Genomic DNA, 23,960 nt, shown 5'->3' with positions numbered 1-23,960 from the left:
ACTGTGGAATCACTTCATCCTGCATGAATTATGCTCGTGCTAAAACTATGACGACGCAGTGTTTTACAGGAGGATATTTCAGAATGCAAATCACACTTGAGCTGTCATTCTCTGCTCTGGAATCAACAAGCTGATCAGAGTAGTAACGTATTGCAGGCATGTGCGGTTTTGCAGTACTGCACGGCGAAGTCAGCAGCGGAATATTACAATAATAAATGGCCTATTTACAGACACCAGTCAGTGTTTCATTACAAGACGAGCTGAAACCAAACGTATAAAAAAAGCACAAGCTGGGGCATCTGTCACCCCGGGTGAAAACTGTAATTTAAGGGAAGCCTTAATTGAGCCTCATTACCAGAACCAGCAGGTGGGCTTACATAATAGCAGTGGGGAAACCCTACTGCAGGGGTCACTAATAGGCGGACCGCGGTCCGGACCCAGACGCCTTTGTAGCCGGACCCAGGACCTAAAACCGATAGATAATTGAGAATCATTACATTTTGACGGAGCGCTTCTATTTTAACTGGCGCAGCTTCTTCTTCTTCTTCTTCTTCTTTTTTGTTTTATGGCAGATGGCATCCAGTGAAAGGTGCATTACCACCACCTACTATATTGGAGTGTGGACCCGATAACCTATCTCCTTACAAAACCTAAACCAAAAAATAAAAACAAACTAAACAAAATAAAATAAAACAACAAACAAAACAGAACAAAAAAAAGGAGTTAAATGAACTTAAATTATTTTTGCTCAAGCCTGTTTCTTTCACATATTGTAGTATGTTTCCTGCCCCCAGGGTTAATGCATCTTTTAGATTTATTTCTTCCACTCCCAGCCTCCTCTTCAACCTGTCTCGCTCAAGTGAGAATGTCGAGCAATGACATATGATATGGTCTACAGTTTCTGATATTTGGCAGTGCTCACATAGTCCTATTGGGTGTTTATTTATTAGTTGCATTGTTTTGTTCAGCCTTGTGTGTCCAATCCTCAGTCTAGTTCACAGTTTTCTTCTATGGTGCTTCTTCTGGATGTCCTCCCTTTGCCAACTTATTTCTGAACAGCATAAAGATGTCTTCCTGTGTCTCCTACATCCCAACTGTGCTGCCATTCCTTAATAATACCGGCGCAGCTTTTTCAGCCTTTATGGTACTTGTTCAGCGGTGCAAATCACATCACGTGATGCAGCGCAGCCAATCAAATATGGGTATTCTGACAAGTTTCCTGATTGTAGTGAGATTTACTCACACAGGAGAGACGAGGTGAGAGAACGAAGAGCAGGAGAATAATTACGTGAGTCAGAGAAGTTATTTCACATGACTTTCTCCAAAGAGAGAGAAGTAGTCAGAGAGACTAGAGTCTTGAACCAAGAATGAACAGACTCTTACAGGTTAATTCTTCACACAAACAGTTTAAAACCAGTGTGTCTCATATGTTCAGAGACCGTGACGATTAATAAAAGCTGTAATATGAAGCGCCACTACGAGACAAAGCACAACTCTTTTGAGCAAACGTACCCACTCACATCTAAATGACTTCATTCTGATAAGAGCCCAACATGATCAGAATCATCAACATTCATTCACTGACCAACAATGATGTTAATGGAGAGAATAGAGCTGAAACAAGTAGTTTAATAACCACACATAAAGTCCATGCTCACTAATTTCTCTTGTTAGAAGATGAGAAAAATATAATATTGTGGCTTTTTTGATTGACATCACTTCACACCTGAATGAACTGAATTTAAAGCTGCAGGACAAATCAGTGAAATGAATCTTTCTAAAATGAAGTACTTTACTTTAAGATGCACATTTTTCAAAAGCTTTCTGTCATGTCAGTTATTCTTTAATCCAGACGTTATTTTACTTGAAATGAGAAGAACATTTATTTATGTATTTCTATGTATTATTTATAATCCATCAAGTTCAATTTGAAAACTAAGAATAATTGTTAAAATATAATTGATTGACAGTTGTTGACTACACAGAGACGGTGTTACTACTACTAGGCTTCTGGCACTAAATAGAGCAAGTTAGATATTATTGTGACGTTCCGGACCTTTGCAGGAGGAAATTCTCTCTAACTGGACCTCACTGACCTTTAATTGAATAGCCCTGCCCTACTGGGTACATCTGTGTGTGCGTGTGTCTGTGTTCCGCTTCTTTCACACGTGGAAGCTATTTTAGATGTTGCTATCTCTTTTTAAATGTTCATTTTGTGTTTTTATGATGCTTTGCAGCATAAGTTGTGAGTCAACTGGGGCTGGGTTACATTTGAAATGTGTTGGTACTATTGCAGATACTATACCTGAGTAACAAGACATTTTAACATTCTTTTTGAAAAAAATAGACAATATAAAAAATACAAATTCTTGAGTGTTAAAAGCTAAATGTCTTAACAGGCATCTACACAGTAACTTATGTTATATTCACAAAAGGGATAATTTGGGTGTTTTGAGGCACTTATCCATAGTCAGTGTGTTACAGTCGCAAAACATAATTTCGACACCTATGAGAAAGGTCCACCCAAAGAATCTATATCTGTTTCAGTGCACGGTGGAGCTTATTTAGAATGAAGATCTAAACTAACCGGTTTCTTGTCAGCTGCAGTGTACGTGCACAACATGCAGTATGCACCACTAATAAAAAGATAAAAGAAGGTCGGCTCATTTCCACCAGGAGTGATGAATATATTCGACACCATGAGGAGGACAATACTGACATCAATCGTTGAGTTCATTTACGTGAGTTTAATTCCAGGTTATTGAATTGAAACATATTTCAATTTACAGCAAATGTGTTTGTGATAAAAGCATTAATATAAGACTTGCAAATCTAACAAAAACAATACAAAATTCAATAAAACATGTCGTTTTTGGTTCTTCTTAAGATGCTCTGAGCCAAGTAAAGTGAGGAGGAGTCGCTCATTCCAGGTGTCTTCAGTTAACGTGGTGCGTTTGGGAAACACCTCTTCAGCTTGAGAAGATGGAGATTACTGTCATGTCAGCCATAATATGAGTTTGAGAAATAAAGGCCCTGGTCTGTTTTGGAAATACAGCACCCCGTCAGCGTAATTTACAAACTGCAAAAAATGATTGATGGCCAATATCCAGCCCTAAAGACATCCTGCTTCACTGAAATATTGCAGTCAATTAAAGAAAGGTCGTATTTAATGTTCCAATTGAAGCCTTGGGGCATTAGTAAGTGTGCAGTAAAACATAATCAATTTGCCTCCTTCCTTGTGAAATGTCCTGAGTGGAGCAGCAGTCTCTTTAGACAATGAGACGGTCCCGAGGGAGGAGCAGTTCCACTGGCTGACAGCTGACGGAGAACCTGCTCACGGAGACACCCGGCGGAAACGTCCGGCGCTTCAAAGGAGACGCTCCATCCTCGTATCCCGAGGGAGCTCCCAACATCCATGACCGACTTCCTGTGAAGTGCTGCGATATCTAATATTTTTTTTTCCCCCTCACTGCTTCAAGCTGGGGGAAATGAAATGCCTCCGTGTGAAATTGATGTTCACATGAGGGCATTTCATCACGTTCAGCTGCTGAAGAAAAGGCCCAGAATGTGTGTGTGATAACACTTATCTGACAATGACACACACACTCTTTCATCATCTGCTTCATACATATACACCGAGGTCTTGATGCTTCATGCTTTACCTCACAAACCGACACAGGAAACAGTCACTGGATCCTTTTTAATTATTATTTTATTTGAAAAGGTGAAATCACAGGATATAAATACAGTAAGTACTAAATGGTCTTCAGCTCATCCAGTCCTCTCTCTTCAGGAACCTCACAGCATCGTTGAACCCGTCCTGACATAAAGACTGCATGCTGCGGTGGGACGGAGGGAACAGAGCTTGGTTCAGACGTTTGATGTTCTCCACGGAGAACTGAGGGAACCAAAGGAAACGCTACATCGACGTCAAATCTTCAGGAGATCAGAGACAGAGAGTGAATATCTATATATCCCCTCTCCTCTGGTCATGCAGATAGTTTTATGTGCTTCTGTTTTGAGACGTCCAACACATGTACACTACATGTCACACACACACACACACACACACACACGGCTTGTTTGAATAGTGCTGCTTCTTCACATACATATTCATTCAGTTTGATTGAAGGCTGATAATATTGGATAAAGTTAACATCCATCCAGACACCTGAGGTACGTCAGTCCCCCATTGTCAGAGGATCAAGTGCTCACCATCACGTTCATGTTGGCCAGCCTGAGTTGAGTGTTGAAGCGCCCCCTGTGGACGGGACACACGTCCTGCAGCCCAGCGAACGGAGACAGAGTGACGGTGCGTCCCGTGGGCAGAATAGGCAGACTGTCAGTGAACCCTCCATCGATCCATCTCTAGTGAAACACAACCAGAGTCTGTGAGGATTCAGTCATGAAATAGAGTTTACCCAAGTGTCCCTTCTATAGGCTCAGACGCATATGTCCTTCTACGGCCCCTTGTTCTATTCTTACCTGTTCTCTTAGCTCCACCGCTTTGAGTCCAGCATAGACGGGCACGAAGCTGCTGGCCAGCAGAGCCTGGAGAGGAAACACAGCAGTCATTTCATCAGTGAGTGGACACTCGTTGAGCCACAGTGACGTGAGACCATGGTCCTTCAGCAGGCGGTAACGTGGGAGTGTGTAGTGTGTACCTTCACGAGCTCCTCCCTGGAGGTGAACTTGGACATGATGTGGTTCTTGCCACTTCTGGAGTGCGTTAGTGAGACGTGGAGGCGGTCGGTGGCCAGACGGTGAGCCTCGCTGGGCAGGATCTCTTCTATCCCCTCCCTGGACACACACACACACACTACTTAAAAATGTGCTCAAGACAAATAAAATGAATTTTCATGACACCCTTAATACAAATGAGATATTTGGCTTGAGTTGTGGTTTCAGGGTGTAGTTACCGCAGCGTGAGCATGAAGTTGTATCCCAGTGTGACGGCTCCAAAGCGCTGTCGTCTCACGTCGTCGGCGAACCCGTACGTGAACTCTTTACAGTCCTGGAGGAGAACATCACACCTCATTCAGCCACTAGGACCATGTTCACGTCTCAGTACTTTGGCCGATTGGTAATCTGTGGCAGGACATACGTAGCTTAAGGAAGCTCTGACTGGAACATGGAGGGACATTCATCTAAACCAGCGGTTCCCAAACTTTTTAGGCCGCAACAGATTCTCTCTCTCTCTCTCGACTGATAGCTTCAGATGTTCAGCTGTTAGCTGCACAAGCTAGGCTAGCTAGTGTACGTAAGACAGTCAGTCTGAAATCTTACAAGGGGAATTTTTTTAATTCATGTAACCGATCGTCTTGGGTTCGTGTATAAGGGCACTTATCATACAGTAATAACTGGAGTCGGGAGGTTAGACATCTTGTATCAGCCCACGGCTACTCTCTTTATTACTGTTTTCTCCTTTGCGCCTTCGCTACAGCAAGTTACTGTTTGTTTTTCTAAATGATATTTAACTTGATTTCTCTCTGGGTCCTCTGGAAACCCCTCAGAGACCCTGTGGTGGTTCCCCCAACCCCACCGAGGAGGCGAACACTCGAACCTCCAGCTTCTCAGGAGCTGTGATCAGCACTGCAGCCACCAGGGCCCCGGCCGAGGCCCCCGCACAGGCCCCGAGGGAGCCCAGCAGCTTGTCCCCGTGGCGGAGGAAGGCCCCCACAGCGCCCAGGTGGTAGATCCCCAAGAAACCACACGCAGCGAAGGACACGTTCAGGACGGGCATCACCTGCACAGACGGACATGACAGTTCGTCACAGAACTAAGCTAACGTTTGCTAACTAGTGACGCTACGTGCATCTAGAAGAGGACGTACCGTCTTCAGCGTTCACTTATTTCCATTTGTTCTATTCACGGCGAACTACACAGCTCTACCTCGAACTGCTCGATGTAAACACGAAACCTTTACTGTTGTTACACTTCCGGCTGCGTCGGTGTCAAGAGGGAACAAACAACAAGTTTCCATTTCCGCTCGGGACTTTCAAAATAAAATCCCTACAGATTCTGGTCAATGTGAACGGTTAGCGTTACCTGCTCCGTTGCCATATTTCTGATGCTTGTGGTTAAAGAGCATGTTGCTATTGTTGGCCTTGTATTTTTCTTTTTTTTACAAGGTTTTATTTCGAACATATTCCAAATAAAAACACAAATAACAAATAGCAAAAAAAATTATAACAACTGAATGATGTACAATGTGTGAACAGTGTAAACAAATAACGCAAATAAATATTTGTATGAGTAAAAGTCCTGCATTTAAAATCTTGAATGCAATACAAAATCATAATAATCAAAATATACTTTTAAGTACTAAAAGTAAAAGTATTCATTATGCAGAATATTTGATCATAATCACTGATGCATTAATGCGGTGTTCATCTCTTTAATGTTGCAGTTGGATTGAGCTCATTTAATTTACTTTGTATACTGCAGGGTATTTTAGTTCAAAATAACACAGAAAAGTGTGTAGTTGATTAAGTTCTGACTTAAATCTCAATCTGCAAAGTAAGTAAATGACAGGAAGTAGGGGAAGGGGCCCAGATGCACTCAGACACGCAGAAGATGGGAAGTGGAAAATCTTCTCAAAGGAATCCTCAAATACAGAACCAAAGAAACGGAGGTCTCAAGCAACATGAGGGGGCCTAAATGTTTGTAAAGTTCTAGTTGTAGCCGACTTACAACACTGAATCTAATATGAAATGCTAGTTTAACTGATGAGAGGAAATGAAAATAATGAGATAGCCTGTAAACTTTATTTGGTCTCATATATAAAGTATTTAACATTTATATATTTTCAATAACATGCATAAAGCGAAGTTGTGATTCATGAAAAGTATATCTCTTCAAAATGGCCGGTTTACCTATTAAAGATAAGGTGATTCGGAATAAGAATAATAATAATAATAAGAATTGGGTCGCGATAGTTTATCATTTTTAAAAAGTGGGTCCCCAGAGAAAAAAATTGGGGAACTCAGAATTGTACTTCTGTACAGTATCTGAGTAAATGTACTATTTTACTTTCCACCACTGATTTTACATTCTGTAACGTGCATATTTACCAGACTGCAGTGTGTGGAGGTGGAGTAAAAAATGTTCCATTTTAAAGGCAAGTCACCGAATGTATTTCACCGGCTCATTGAGCCACATTTTGGCGAGTCATCTTGTCACACATCATCATGTGAACAATGATTCTTGTCCCTTCTGACCTGTATGGTTCAACTGCTGTGTCCTATTGGCAAAACATTACAACTTGTTCAGTCTAGAAGCTTCAGCTGCCCGACAACAACACTGCAACACAGGAGCCCAATTAAACTGTGTGACGCTGTGGCAGCTTGTGCACAAGGTGCCAGACTCAAGGTCTGTTGGAACAAAACACACACACCTCACATCCACAGCTGCCTCTAAAATATAAGAAAAAAACATCTTTGCATGTAGAACGATAAAGATCCTGAATATCCTGAATGCAAAGTAGCTATTTCAACCCCAAAAGTTGTAGTGAAATTCCTCCCATGGGATGTCTGATAGTCTGATTTTTTTTTTTGCTTTATGATAAGACAGAGTGCGCTTTTATTATTAGCCCTACTTTGTTGTTTTCCCGCCTAAAGCAGTTTCCCTGGAGTGCAATTCTTCCTCTGCAACCACTTCAGTCAGCATTTATTTCCCATGGACCCCTTCGCCATTGGAACCTTCTGGTTTTTTTTCTCTCGCCTCTGCTTTTCTGGCACATCAGCAAAAATTTTCTCGCTCCTTCAGTGTTGCTTATGATTAAGTATAGACTAAAGTGGATTTGGTGGGTTACGCGCTGTGGAGGAAAACAGAGCTGAACTCCATCAGAGGAGGCGATGGTGTCAGTGGGCTGCTGAAATAATGGAGGGAGGATAATGCATTCTGTTTGGTGACGGATTAACAGACATGCATTGATCATTTTGAAGCAGCAGAAATGTTTCAGTGTCTCAATGAATGAGTCACAGTGTGATTCGCTCCCTTGATGCTGAGTTCATGATGATCTGACTGAAAGGACCTGCATCCATAAAGCTGCTCAAGTGATAATACAGTAAAAACTGTAGAATATCAAAAGTACGAGTATACACCAGACAGTGTGGCCCCTGTCACACACCAGCTGTTATGATTGGAAACTCTTCACACACACACAAGTGGCAGTTAGGGCAATATAAGACATATAGAACAAATGATGTGAAAACAAACAGCAAACCCTTAATATAGCTTAAAGGTGCACGATCCGAAATTGGGACCATGTCGATTGCCTCTCCACAGCTCTCAACATATCTTTACATAGCAAATAGTTGTTTGCTGCTATTTAAATGTTTGGAATGTTAAATACAACTCCTTTAAAGAGACATCAAACGTGCATCGTGAATGTTAACACAAGTATGATTTGAGCTGAATATGAATAGGGACACATTTACCAGAGCAGTGTTAGCCAGACTCTTTCAAACATTGTTCAAGTACCAGTAGAGGTCAAAGTCATGATGCTGTCGCATTGAGCTGTGATTGAATTATTCCCCGAGATAAAGGATGTGGTAGTTACTCAGTGGAAAGCCTGTGGCGAGGAAGCAAAGCTGAGAGAGAGAGAGCACATGTGTGGGACACAGGCTCAGCCCAGAGTCCATGAAATTCTCGGATAAAAGAAATGAAAAAGTCCAATTTCAGATATCAGACCCATTATACAGAGAAAAGTTATAATTAAGACGTACTTTCAGAAACATGCTGAAGGAACATTATCTGAGTCACCGGAGGAGTGGCCAGTGTTTGCCTGGAAAGGGGTGGTGCAGGAACAGGGGGGGGGGGGGCATGTATGGGGTGTGATTGTACTTGTGAGGGCTTTTTTTATGGGCAGATTGAGGAGAACCCCCCCCCCCACTCTCTCTCTCTCTACACCCCCACACAAGTGAGGTTGGAAAGACATCGCAAGGTCATACAGATAAAGTCAATCTGATAAAAGATCAAATGGTTCCTGTTGATCGGAAAAAGCGAAACGCAGAGGCCGTGCAAGAGAGGGGAAAGTGAAATAGAAAGCTGAGCAGAGCGGCAGTAAGGACAAACCACCCAACAGAAACAGACTGGCTGTGACAGATGTGAGGGGAGGGAGGTGACGGCTCGCTGAGAGGCCAATAGGACAATCACATCACCACGGTGTAAACACGGGCCGGTCATATCACTGCAGATCTGCATAGAAGCAGCCTCGATTGAACTATATTCCATCACAGATTGAGTTTAGGCTAAAGTGGCGGCACAGTTTTATGCCCGTGTGAGGATGTTACGTTCAGAGGCAGCAGATGTGCAACAAAAAAAAAGCACATTGCACGGATCACCGGAATGAGCAGTAGCCTGTCGTCTCAGGCAATTTCTGAAATCTTACGGTGTCTCCTGAGGAAAACGGCAGACAACCTATATAAGGAAGGAGGAGGAAAAACTGTAATTGTGATTCTTAGAACGGATGCTCAGACAGGGGAGGCAGAAAAAAACAACAGTGTTCTGTATCACATTCAGGCCCAGTCGAAATTCAATCACTTTCTGCAATGGGACAAGTTTACTTGAAGGAAAAGGGCTAAAAGTTCTGGGACCTTGGTGTAATTGGACAGCTTCACATCCAACTTCTGTACAAGATAGGAGCATCCCAAGTCTTAGCTTCCATTAGGACCTACAATAAATCACCAGAATCCCGTTCTCCTTGAAAGACTATCCAGCATGCAGCTTGATGACATGTTTCCCACAGGATTTGGAGACCTCTAACCCTGTAGGGTTTGCAAACAAAATTAGGAGGCTAGAGCTATGAAGATATTTGTGCTATTGCAAACAATTGAATCATAAACAATTGGTTTTATAGGTATGAATGGTGATGACACGGCAAAGAGTCACACCCACAAAGCATGGTAAACGAGATCGGGTCCGTGTTTCAAGACGGATCGGGTGGGTTGCTAACATCCCCTCAGACCCCTAATGCACTGAGGACAGTCCATCCCCACAGGGAGAGAGGACGCTGCTCGCACTGGAAGCGGCGAGGTCTGGATGAGGGATGCTGTACCTTCACCCCGGGCTTTTACAAGGTGATGCCCCATCCCTCCACATAAACTGTCTGGAGCAACATGACAGCGGGAGCATACATCAACTGTCAGGGCGGTGTGCACTCAGCCAGGCTGCTCTCCATCTGAGCTGCGTCCGTCCGTCAGGTACAGCACCGCACTGCAGATTTAATGTCTCGCCGAGGTCCGTCCAACAACAAGTGGACAGGTCTGGGATGGCGAAGGCGGAGATGTTCGCCTCAGGAGAGAACTCGCAACGGGCCCAGTGGTTCTCCATGAACACTCTCCTCCACTCAGAGTGAATGCCTACGTTCAGTGACTGTGGCCTCGAGCTTCTCCCAATTCCTTTTGATTCCTCACCTTTCAGAGTGCATTTGTGAAGAGAATGCAACTTATTGTGGCACCAGAATGAATGAGCGCGTTATGGTCCCCGACCGAGTATCAGGTCACTCAGATGACCTGTAAAACATGGCAGATTGAGTGTTAGATGAGACTGTCATGTAATAGTATCAAGGCGACGGGAGGAAACGTTATAGTTTACTACAACATCCTAATCGTACACGAGTAGTTATGGCATCAGCTACAGTGTAAAAAATGATGAATCAGTTTGTATGGAGGACGAAATGAACTGCACAGAATATTTGACTTGGAGTGTAACTTGTGCACCAAAATCTTTTTATCGCCGAGTAGCACATACAAGGAGTTTGTCTTGGTGATGTGGTGCAGCCTAAAGACACAACATAAATCCTTACTGAACTGCCTTCAATTGAGGCTTAACATTCAGAGTCTCTCTCAGTGTTGCACATGAAAACAATTCTCCAGCTGGTGGGCCTACGATTGAAGCTAGCCGCATTAGCAGCGCAGCGTTGACAGACAAAGTCTGCTCAATGAACGACAACTGAAACAACATCAAAATGACAAAACTTACAGCTTCCAGGTTTGAGGGTCACAGACAGCTGGTTCAGTCGCACCCTGAGGAGTCATTCACATGAAGACTTCTCCGTAGGTTCTTGCAGCCAACAACAGAACAAGAACACTCTTTGCTATGTGTATATGCGGCCCGCAGTGACGTCGATTCGGAACCTATTTCAGATATGCTCATCAAGTTTTCTGATAGATGGAGAAACTTTGGGGATCTGTGGACACACCGGACACACATATTCATGTTTAAAAACCATGAAAAAGTGCATTGTCATCATATGTGACCTTTAACAACTAACGCTTCATCCACACAGTCTTGTCACAGCGTAGGACAGCACATTGCAATCGCCAGATGACAACATTCAGTGTTACATGTGCTAGACAGCTGATCTGGAGCGTACAGCCCAACTGCCCAGCTCTTAGAGGGCGAAGCCGAGACAACATAGAACATGAGTTATGTATTGTAGCTGTGGGCCGCTGTGGCTCCACCTACATCGGCTGAAGAAATGCTGGTTTAAATTCGGGGCGGAACTATGGACACATGACTGTTACTGTTGCAGAGCACAAGGGCGTGACAAGCATCTTCAGCTCTGCAGTTACAATACGATATTGAGCTGCAGGTGACATGTTCGTACCAGATGTGAACATACGGTTCAGCATCTCTCGAGGATCTGTAGGCTGACTTATCATTAGGGATGTACTTGTACTTCATTCTACTGTAATATTCGTTGCATATGTCCCTTCTTTCACTGATACAATTATAAACACCAAATAGAAATGGCCATGAATTATTGCTACTTGCCTTGAAGCCAGTTACAGGCTGCGTCCTCATACTGTGGGTTTTTCAACCTGATTAAATATTTATAATTTGATCCAAAAATAAAGCTGGAAATCCATTTCTGAATTGGAAGGAAAAGACAGCAGGGCTTTTGTATCATTATTAGCCCTGGAACCGATTCTCATCTTTTCTTTGTTCCATGACATTACAGTCCACTAGAGCAGGGGTTCTTAACCTTTTTGACCTCGGGGCCCAACTTTTCAAGTACAAAGTGTCCCGGGGCCCACTCTGACTATATGCATCAAAAGTGTCAGACAACCTGTAGGTCATACAGAAACAGAGCAGTGGGCCGTTGGAGTCAGTAAAAAATTAAGATTTTTGTCCGCATAAAATAAAAAAGTATCTTTCAGTATAAATAACTGCCGGTGGCTGTATCTGTACAGGTAAAGGACAGTATAGGGCTGTAACTACACTATCAGTGAACAACTGCCTCAAATTTGAAGAAGATTGGACAAAGTATGACCATTCTACAGTGTTTCTTCATGAAGAGATCCAGGCGGAGCTCTAAAAGGACATTTGGAGACCCAAATGGACACATGGTAACCACATGATATTCTGACACACTAAAGGTGTTTCTCCCTTTATATTGTGATTTTATATTATTTTCCTTTTATTATTAGCCTTTGCAAATTGCAAATACTATGTATATATGGTCGAAGACATGGTGTGTGAGTAGCGGACTTGCTGTGCTTAATGGCTGAGACCGAGCGCACGAACGAGAATGAGAATAGCTCAGTTACGCAAACGTTGGTTGACGGCTTATGGAAGAGGAGGATAAGGTTTGTACTATAAGTACTAGCGTTTTCTGAAGGTAGTAGCTCCATGGTAACATCCGCTAGCACGTTGTCGGGTCTGTAATGTGTCTTTTTCCGTCGAAATGCTGCAAGATACGACTTGCAGCGGTTATGGCGACTTTGGACAGTGGGTGTGTGGGCTCCTTTTGTGGAGAAACCATAATAAATTAAAGAAAATCGATGATTTCTTTGCAAAGATGAGGATTTTGGGCATGCTGGGATACCAAACACGGACATGTTTTGTGACGTATTTGCGCAAACAAGCAGGTAGGAACGGAAGGGGATCGAGGATGCCGGTGTTGAACAGGCAAAACCCTTGTTAAATAAATGAGATGATACAATGTGATGATCACAAAGACATTTATTATCATGTGTATGTAAACCTGCATACACAACAAGAAGCCCAACAGACTTTCCCACGAGCGTTGGATGTTTCGTCGCTTGGTGTCGCTTTATTTTTGAAGGCTTCAGTGCTTCGTTTGATAGTATTAGCCCACATTCCACACACTGAGCACTCGGCTCTGCCTCGTTGCCTCAGTTCACAAAGCCGTACTGAAGAAAGTCAGGGTTGTACTTGCACACACATTTAGACTTTTGTTGGGTATGGCACCACTGTCGTCTTCATTTTTTCTTTTTAATAACTTATCCATAACTTTCGCTACAGGCTAGCGGCTAGCTGAGTGTCTTCTTCTGCTTATTGCAGCTTGTTAAACAACTGACTGACGCATTACCGCCACCAGGTGGTGGGAAGCTATATTGTAACTGAGCGTCTCATGGATAACAGTAATATCTCTGGTGTCTTCAATTGATAACCTATGCGGTCCCGCGGGCCACAGGTGCAAAACTGAAAGTTTTTCGCGGCCCTCTAGGTGGCGCTCGCGGCCCAATCATGGGCCGCGGCCCTATGGTTAAGAATCACTGCACTAAAGCACAGCCTCCAGGCTCTTCTTACAAATCTAATCAATGAATAAACTCAAGCGAGATCTGGGCTTCATCAGCTATTTCTGTTTTTCACTCCACACATGGTCTTAAAGAACTACACACACAGTTTGTCATCTTGAAAAGCATTGTTGTAACACTGGCATAGATGGAAAAAGGCTGACCTTGGATCGATGTAAAATCTTGATTAATAAATAAAAACAAAATATCAGATGTATCAGATCAAAATATCAGTTTCAAACGTTGATTATAATATTCGATATTGCATTCTGTACAGCTGGATTGCTGTTTGTTACCACACCGCTCAGTAATTTAGGGGCACTGCATTTTCATAATTTGTCTCACAAGACTCACAAGAGAAAAATGAAGAAGAGAAAGCAGCAGAGGCTGATTTTTAGACCCTCATATGACTCCATAAACACTGGATTCTACATTCCCCATAATGCACATGTGTCAAACTCAAGGCCGCGGGGAGAATCCGGCCCGCCACGTCATTTTATGTGGCCAGCAAAAAAAAAATTAAAATAAAAAAAAGATTTTTTTTTTGTTTTGTTTTGGAAAAATAATTAGAAATTAGACTTGATAATAAAAGTATCCCCATGGTCGAAATTATGAGATAGAAAGTTGAAATTATGAGATAGCATGTTGTCTGTGTACCGACATTAAAACGATCACAACAGGTGGACAGGAGAGGCAACAGCCCGAAAAGAGGTTTTCCAACGATTGAAAAAGATCGACAAATCATCCCAAAATGTCCACGAAGAGAAACATTGATGCAGAGGCAAGAAAATGAAATGAAAGATGGGAAAGTGAATACATGTTTGTGCTTCAAGGAGAACAACGGGTCTGTCTTCTGTGTTATGAGGCGTGTCGGTGATGAAGGATACAATTCACGTCGGCATTTTGACACCAAACACGGAGCTAAATTTAGCCTCCAAGAAAAACATCAAACTGTCCAAGAATTAAAAGGCAGACTGCAATCACAGCAGAATATATTTACACAGCTACAGCCCAGTGCATGCTGAAGGTATGTGAGCAGAGCTCCGACCAGATACAGACTTTTACAAATGTCAGTTTGTGAAGAAACACCATCGCAGACCGAGTTCATGAACTAGCAGCAATCTAACAACACAGCTCGCTAAGAGACGAGCAGGTACTTGTGTTTCTAATGAACTGTTGATGAAAGCACAGACAACACGGATACATCATCTATCATGTTCATCAGACCTGACTCTCAGTGAGCAGCTCTTGGATGTAGCTGCCATGCACAGGACAACGACAGGGAGGAACATTAGTGATGCAGAGAGGTGACACAAACAGCTTTGAACAAAGTTATTGTAATAACTTGTTTGATATTTGTCTTTGTTATTTTCTTTAACAGTTTGATCTTTGATAGAGTCATGTGGGTTTCTTAACCCTCAATTAAAATGATTTATGTTATAACAGAAATGTGTTTAAATATAATTTTTCATTTATATAACTGCATGTACAATATTTTTACACTTGAATAAACAATCATCAAATGCAGAGAGTTATTTAACAATATGTTAGGAGTAGTTACAGTTCTACAGTCTTACAGTTACAACCGGCCCTTTGAGGGCGACCGTGATGCTGATGTGGCCCAGAGTGGAGATGAGTTTGACACCCCTGCCATAATGCATCTCATTGCATCACTGCATTACATTTCACTGCCATTACCCACATCGTTCAAACTCCACACCTCCAGCTTGTAATTTAGGCTTTCTGTTATGAATTTGTATTTCCTAATGACCACTTTATGACACCATCAGGGTTATTCTCTCAGACTGGAGACAACTCCTGAGCCACACAAGTGATATGTATGTGCTTCTCCATGGTGTGTGGGAGTAACCCTACCTGCTCAAAACCGGTGGAGAGGTTTTGTCCATTTTTTGTAAATTTATATAATCTGAAAGTAAAAAACGATTTTCATCACAACAACATTAAGCTGCATGAATAATACTTTGAATAAAACAAAATGATCATTTTCTAACATGTAATCACTGCCTGCTGTCAAGATCCAAGGGTTTGATGTGACTCCCACCTACTTTAAAGAAACAGTTCATTAAAATATGAAAATAAATCTCTCTGATCCTCCATATGCATATGAAGCCCGATTTGCACAGGGCTAGTATTACCTGAGGACCTCTCGTCATTTGTAATAATTGCGGCAGTTGTGTGTGATCCAAACCCCGTTCAAAATGTCTGTCATTTGTCAAGTAAAGATTCCCCCACAAATGACCTTACATGTGTCTCCAACGAGATCATATTAGTGCCGTACGTGGTCTCCAGTGATTCGGGGTCGTAATTCCTTTACACTTTTTGTCTGCATCTTTCCTGGATGAGAACTATAGAGGCTGCTTTGGTAAATATAAATGGAAGTTTTGACAAGTAGTCAGTTTGAACCTACTGAAGACTGTTGACCTGGTTCAATGAGCCAGCCAGAGCTTTGTAGATTCTGCTTGTACTGCATTGGGTGTCTGCATTATGCAAACGCTTGCAGCTTTGAGAAAAGTATAATTTAAAGCTTTGGCTGATTTACAGAAATATCAACTCTTAAATGATCGTATTCCTTCAAATCATTCTAAAAAACCTGTTGCTAGCAGCCACTACAGCTTCTGTATTGACTCAAAATGGTGGGAAAGATACATACTTTGTTATTGGTTGGCATTCTTTCCTTATAGGGGGGACTGTTCCTTTAGAACTAAGCATCCAGTGAGACCATATTGTTGTTGTATTATGTTTACATGATGTAGGGTTTGCCTTACAAATATGCTCACAAACCATGAAATCCAATAGACATTTCAGACATGAGAGATTTATCTCTTAAAGATCTCACAGCCTTGTCTCGCTACAAGTGAGATTTTTTAGCAACGGCACAGTGGCATTATTTGTTATCAGTGGACATGTAGCTGCTGTTTGATCAGGCTGCATCTTATTTTAAATAAACCACTGGGGTCAGACATGACAGCTGCTGTCATTTCTCTGCTGTGTAATCTTCATAGGGAACCCTTTTCACCTGCATTACACATAACACACGTAACATCATTTCATGCTTGTATGCTGTAGGGCAGGCAAGTCTCTAAGGAGGCAGATGCCATGTCCTGACTAATTTGAACAACATACAAACTGATTATAAACAGGAGGCCGCGAGGCATTCTCTGTTTTCAATTTCAATCACAGCACAAGAGCAAATAGAGAGTACCCTCAGAGCGCAGTGTGTACAGAATGATCAATACCCAGAGAGGCCGCCACAGACTGACATTAGCCATTCCAGTGTTGTGTTTAGACCCCCTGGTCAAAGTGGGACGTTCAGATAATTTCATTGATCGCAGTCGGTCTGGAAATGCTGAGCAGGGAAGCCCGTATAATGAGCTCAGTTACTGGAAATGGCCTTCAACACCGTATTACACCAAGAGCACATAACAGAGCTTATTGAAATGCATTCCTTACTCTTTCCCATGCCTGTTTACTAAAATGTCCATTCTCATGTTAGTCCGTTGATTTGATTAATTCTGGAGTATGTAGTTCAGATTTGATTTGAATGCATTAGTTGATATTTGTGGCTGTGGCTCAGGAGACAGAGCGGCTCGTCTACCCCCGGCTCCTCCAGTCCTCAAGTCGGAACGCATGAGTTACGTATGAAGCTTTGAGTGGTGGGAAGGCTAGAAAGGGAGTATATAAATGAATGAAGGAATGAATTTTATTTATATAGCGCTTTTCACAGACAATAATATCACAAAGTGCTTAACAGAGCAGACATTTAAAAGCATAAAAAACACAATGTGACCCTAGGGTCAATAAATTATATACACAGAGAAAAGTAAAAAATAAAAAATAAAATAAAAAATAATAAAAAATAAAATAAAAATGTAAAACATATTTTAAGAGCAGGTCTAGGACATGGGTTTACTTTTTTACACAAACGTCAGCCTAAACAGGTGGGTTTTGATCTGGCTTTTAAAAGTATCCACAGTATCTGCGAGCCGCAGAGTTGCAGGCAGAGCATTCCAGAGCCTCGGGGCCACTGCCTCAAAGGCTCGGTCACCACGGGTCTTAAATCGTGTGCGTGGGACTGACAGAAGACCTAGAGCGTTTGACCTGAGAGTGCGGGCGGGTGAATAGGGGCGAAGTAGATCAGCTACATAAGTCGGAGCCTGACCGTGAAGTGCTCTGTAAGTGATGGTGAGAATTTTGAACGGTATCCTAGATGCTACAGGAAGCCAGTGGAGAGATCGGAGTACGGGGGTGATGTGAGACCGTCAATTTGTCCTGGTGAGTAATCTCGCGGCAGCGTTTTGGATGACCTGCAGACGGTTAAGCGCAGATGCACTGAGTGATGTAAAAAGTGAGTTGCAGTAGTCAATGCGTGAAGAGATAAATGTGTGTATGATCATCTCTAATTCAGGTGTTGATACTACAGATCTCAGTTGACTGATATTTCTTAGATGGAAGAAACATGACCTGGACAGCTGCTTAACGTGGGGGTCAAACGACATGGATCGATCAAAGAAAATCCCAAGATTGTGCAGGTTGCAATGGGCAGCAGAGGAGAGTGGCCTAATAATCTGCCTGATCATGGGGACAAACTCCTCTGGAGCAATAACTAGGACCTCCGTCTTAGAGTCGTTGAGTTGTAAGCAGTTTTCTGCCGTCCAGTCTCTGATGGCATTGACACAGTCCAGGAGCCTAGTTAATGTAAATGCCTCGCTGGGTTTGAATGACAGATGGAGTTGGATATCATCTGCATATAAGTGATAGGACACATTATAGCTTTTTATAATCGGCCCCAAAGGTAACAGATAAAGGGAAAATAACAGAGGCCCCAGAACCGAGCCCTGCGGTACACCACAAGACAGTGGAGAGGTAACAGACACAAAATCACCCACAGAGACATTGAAACTTCCGTCATTGAGATAAGATGTAAACCAGTCTAACGCTATGCCAGATATGCCCACCCAATCGCGTAGCCTCTTAATCAGGATGTTATGGTCTACAGCAGGGGTGTCAAACTCATCTCCACTCTGGGCCACATCAGCATCACGGTCGCCCTCAAAGGGCCAGTTGTAAATGTAAGACTGTATAACTAACTTCTCCCTAACATATTGTTAAATAACTCTCTCTGCATTTGATTGTTGTTTATTTAAGTGTAAAAATATTGCACATGCAGTTATATAAATGAAAAATAATATTTAAACACATTTCTGTTATTATAACATAAATCATTTTAATTGAGGGTTAATAAACCCACATTACTCTATCAAAGATCAAACTATTAAAGAAAATATCAAAGACAAATATCAAACACAAGTTATTACATTGCTTTGTTCAAAGCTATTTTTGTCACCTCTCTGCATCACTAATGTTCCTCCCTGTCGTCGTCCTGTGCATGCAGCTACATCCAAGAGCTGCTCACTGAGAGTCAGGTCTGATAAACATGGATAGATGATGTATCCGTGTTGTCTGTGCTTTCATCAACAGTTCATTAAAAACACAAGTACCTGCTCGTCTCTTAGCTAGCTGTGTTGTTAGATTGCTGCTTGTTCATGAACTGCGATGGTGTTTCTTCACAAACTGACATTTGTAAAAGTCTGTATCTGGTCGGAGCTCTGTTCACATACCTTTAGCATGCACTGGGCTGTAGCTGTGTAAATATATTCTGCTGTGATTGCAGTCTGCCTTTTAATTCTTGGACAATTTGATGTTTTTCTTGGAGGCTAAATTTAAATTTGTATCCTTCATCACCGACACTGCCTCATAACACAGAAGACAGACCCGTTTTTCTCCATGAAGCACAAACATGTATTCACTTTCCCATCTTTCATGACATTTTCTTCTCTTTGCATCAATTTTTCTCTTCTTGGACATCTTTTTCAATTGTTGGAAACCCGCTTTTCGGGCTGTTGACTCTCCTGTCCACCTGTTGTGATCGTTTTAATATCGGTACACAGACAACATGCTATCTCATAATTTCAACTTTCTATCTCATAATTTCGACCATGGGGATACTTTTATTTTCAAGTCTAACTTTTAATTATTTTTCCAAAACAAAAAAATGTATTTATTTAAATTTATTTTTGCTGGCGGATTCGTGGGCCACATAAAATGACGATTCGGCCCACGGGCCTTGAGTTTGACACATGTGGTCTACAGTGTCAAATGCAGAACTGAGGTCCAGAAGAACTAACACAGAGCAGGCACCTGCATCAGCACACATGAGAACGTCATTTGAAACCCTCAGGAGAGCGGTTTCAGTCGAGTGTTGTCTGCGAAACCCAGACTGGAATTCGTCGTACATGTTGTGCCTCTCCAGTGCAGCAGTAAGTTGGTTGGCCACCACTTTCTCTAACATTTTGGACAGGAAAGGCAGTTTTGATATGGGCCTGTAGTTCATGGGCAAAGCTGGATCTAAGTTAGGTTTCTTTAATATGGGCTGGATAGTGGCATGTTTGAAATAGGAAGGGACAATTCCTGTAGACAATGAGGAATTGACAATAGATGTTACTGCAGGGCCAATAGTTAGCAGAACTTTCTTAAATAGAGAGGATGGAATTATATCCAGAGGGTAAGATGATGGCTTTGTTTTGGTAATTAAGTCCATCAGGTCTTGAAGGCTGATAGGCTGGAAAGAGTCCAGAACAGCAGGAGATTGCAAGGAGCTACATGTAGATGAACAGATCCCAGGCTGAATGCCAGACCTAATACCTGTTACCTTATCATTAAAATAGGTAAGGAATTTGTTGCAATCGTCAACAGAACAGCATGATAATGTAGAGACAGACGGTGAAACAATTCTCTTAATTGTGTCAAACAGAATCTTGGGATTTCTCTTTGAGGAAAAGATTAGGTTGGCAAAATAAGCAGTTCTAGCTTCCTTTACTCCAGTATTAAAATAAACTCCGAGGTCTTTGAGATATGAGCGATGCACTTCAAGCCCAGTAGCTTTCCAGAGCCACTCTGTCCTACGACACTTCTGTCTCAGGCTGCACACAGCGTCTGACATCCACGGAGAAGTGTTATAGGCTGCCCTGGTCCTTTCCTTAAGAGGTGCCACTTTATCCAGCAAAGTGGTGCAATGTTCATTAAATGACTGTATCAAGAGTTCAACATCATTGAGATTTGTGTTAATATCACAGCAGAAGTGCATAGAGAACTAATCAGCTGTACTCTGAGTCATAATGCGGATGAGGAATGTTTGTTTCAGACACAAGGGGTCAGCATTGACAGAAAGATCAACGAAAATACATTGATGGTCACTGATCAATAGGTCCTCACAAGCTTCAGCGCCCAGGGCTAACAAACGAGCCAGTAGTAGCCCAGCAGGCTAACTGATCTGGGGGACGCAAAAACCTAAAAGTAAAATGCAAGTTGATTACCATTTGGTTCAGATACATGGCAATACCTTCCTCTTAGAATCACTTTAATTGGCCATGTATGCGTCTAAAGATTGCCACAGGAAACATGAAGTACATGAGGTAGGTGGGGCTGGATCAGGCTTTGACATCACAGCCCAGTACCATGTCCGTTTGTGAAATAGTCACAACATGCGTCTATTGGTTTTGTGTACAGGGATATAAATTGTCGTTTTTTAAATTTTATTTTGCTCAGCATGAAAATAATATCAATGAAAAGTCAATTAGGTCCCTTAATCGTGGCGGACACACAAATTAAAACCAAACATGTGACTGACTAAGAAACAGTCAGAGTTATTGGTGGGATGGGAGTTGGATGGGTCCAGGACTTTTAACCAAAAGACCAGGGTTCAACACTGCCTTTTGGTTATATGCTGGTTGTTTTGTTGGCTAAGCCTAACTTTAGTTTTTAATGTCATTTTGTGTCCCAATACCCGAATCCAAATGATCACATTTTGGGACTATTTGACAAGCTGCCGTGACACTGTGTTGGATATGCACACAGTACTTGTTCGTAGGATATGTTGGTTCTGCACATGAGATTTGTTGAAAAAAGAAATGTAGAATATCATTCGACTTGTCTTTGAAAAACCATGCTTAAAAAGTGAAAGTTGAGATTGCATCCATTGTCGTACAGAGCTGCTACCTTTCATCATTGAATCAAATAAATAATTAATATCTCTGCTGTCAGTTTATCTTTATCCAATTTTTTGGCTGTGAAAATAGAGAACTGATTCTGCCCCCTAATGTCTTCATGTTGGGCTCATGAGTGGAGCTGAGCCGCTTACAACCACTGTTGAAACACGACAGGGAGAAGGACCCATCAATATCAATATCAAGAGAGTCAGCAGCTTCGGCTTTACATCAGTCTGACCTGGACTAACCACACCGACTAAGTGTGGTTACCGACTTGTTCTGCAACTTTTACACTGTATTATATTTTACCTGATATTTTATACCTTTATTTTAGCCGCTGCAATTTAAATTTTATTTCATGTTTTAGATTTGAATTAGATTTTGTCCGTGTTGACGTATTTGTTCTCTGTCAGAGCACAGTTGAAGGGAGTCTGAGTTCTAAGATTTTCATTGCCAACCAACTGCTTCCCTGTAGTTGGACATGCCAATGAAATAACTTGGAATGATTGCTCGTTGTAAAAGGCTTTTTACACACATATTATTGTTAGAATGGCTAAAAAATGCTTTGAAAAATAACTTATATAACCTATAGTTGTAAAGACACTTACAAAGCCACATAAAACCGCATTGCATTTTGCACTGGATACAAGTTCTAATATTTTGTACAACAATAGCAAAGTAGTTGTGAGTTGCATTTGTTGTTTTGTTACCTTCATTCGACTCACTGGGAGTATCTGGGTTTTTCACTCAACGTGTGTCAGCTGTAATCATCGGTAACGGCTTTCAGAAGAACACCGCATTCAGGTGAAGCTGGAAGAACTTTGAAAAAGCAGAATATTCCATTTTACCTGGCACATGATCAATGTGTAATTAATGTAATTAGTGAGCTAATAAGAACTAAATGAGAGTGTCAACTTTTAACAATTATAGAACATTAATATAAACCGTCTGGTCTCGTCCAGCATTCGTACCAACACCTACGAAAAATAAGGCGTCGTAATTGCCCGATATCCCACGAAATGTTCTCGTATGTTAAAACCACTAACTCACACAGCGCACGGGCGGGATGGAAGGTGGATGGGTTGAAGGTGGATGGGTTTCACAAACTGCCATCTTTTAGCCCTTTTTGCAGGATATCCCATGATAAGACATGTTGATGACAAGGATACTAAAACAGAGAGATGAAGCCAGGATTGGAACAGATTACATGTTTGAAAAGAGCTGAAATCTGTCCAGCACTTCTGTGGCGCAACACCCTTCACAATAACAAATGATTGGATTCAGTGTGAAGTGTTTCTCGTCTTAAACTGCACTCATGTAGCTGCTTCTAAAGTGATTCAGCGGCTGTGATACATGACGACCCCAGACAGCCTCCCCAGGCACTGCCTCAGTCTGCCTGTTATTATTTAGTAACTTTCAAAAGTTCATACAGAGTTGCTCAAGTTTAGCACTCGAACATATTTCACACTGAAGAATAAGTCGGATTTTCAGGGGCAGAGCTCCTCGGTTTTGGTTTGTGACACCTGGAACTAACTGCTGTTGCAAAGTTAGAATTCCAAAAGTTTACAGCGGCTGAGTAACATAAACTCTGTGGACATAAGATTGAAGGAGATATACGATTTCTGCCTTTTGGGGGATTCCCAAGGTGACCTGCAGTAGTTTTGTTTCAATGTCTCTACTGGGAAATAAACAGTGCATGACGCTATCAGGTTGCTGCCTAATACTGGCTTTCATAGACAATAGGAAATTGACCAATTAATGCTTTCCACCAATAAACGGGTGAGGGTTGAGGCTGGCTATTCTCTCAACAGCTTCAGAGGTGTCACTCTGAAAACCTCATTAAAGAGCAGCTCAAAGACTTTCATGAACTTGGTGTTCAGTAGGAAGTTGGAGCATCCATGTGGAAACACTGAACACGTCATCTGAAAGGTCTAAACGTGTCCAGAAACATCAACATTCAGTCAAACCTGTTACTGCTTTCACAGAAAAGTGACTCGTCCGTTTATCCAGACATGAGACGTATTTGTTTAAGATGTATTCTTTATGTCTCATGCATAGGTTGCACAGGACAGGAAGTTCAGTCAGTTCACAAAACTGTTTAGAGAGCGAGAGAGAAAGGGAAAAGGTCAGTATGAGGATGTGGAAATATATTCCATGGTTTATTAAATACCAATATTGCATTGTGAATGACTGAGATTAGAAAATACAACATTTTCCTATTTAATGTATCTTCTGGTGTGAACCACGCCTACCTACAGTACTCTATCCGCAGTAAGGGTGTGTGATATATCGGTATATATAAATGTAAATATTGATATCGTGCAAACATACACCAACAATACTG

At 41.9% G+C, this 23,960-nt stretch overlaps 1 protein-coding gene across 4 annotated transcripts; it reads right to left on the bottom strand.

The window, feature by feature from the left end:
- Window positions 1-3,717: 3,717 nt before the first annotated feature.
- On the bottom strand, window positions 3,718-5,952 carry pnpla4 (patatin-like phospholipase domain containing 4). Of its 4 annotated transcripts, none has more exons than XM_079296088.1 (7): window positions 5,834-5,952; window positions 5,543-5,746; window positions 4,920-5,014; window positions 4,665-4,800; window positions 4,486-4,551; window positions 4,216-4,368; window positions 3,718-3,898 (listed from the first exon to the last, which is right to left on the bottom strand). In XM_079296088.1, exons 2-7 carry the CDS (start codon window positions 5,741-5,743, stop codon window positions 3,767-3,769), a joined length of 783 nt encoding a protein of 260 aa, XP_079152214.1. In that variant the 5' UTR covers window positions 5,744-5,746; window positions 5,834-5,952; the 3' UTR covers window positions 3,718-3,766. The 4 variants fall into 4 exon arrangements, with proteins under 4 accessions (XP_079152214.1, XP_079152215.1, XP_079152216.1 ...); XM_079296089.1 differs by having other exon boundaries at window positions 5,564-5,746; XM_079296090.1 differs by having other exon boundaries at window positions 3,725-3,839.
- Window positions 5,953-23,960: the final 18,008 nt, after the last annotated feature.

This window comes from Melanostigma gelatinosum (genome assembly GCF_949748355.1).
Source record: "Melanostigma gelatinosum genome assembly, chromosome: 24".
Classification (NCBI taxonomy): domain Eukaryota; kingdom Metazoa; phylum Chordata; class Actinopteri; order Perciformes; family Zoarcidae; genus Melanostigma; species Melanostigma gelatinosum.
The sequence above is the reverse complement of the archived record's forward strand: the minus strand, read 5'-3'. Positions and strand labels throughout refer to the sequence as shown.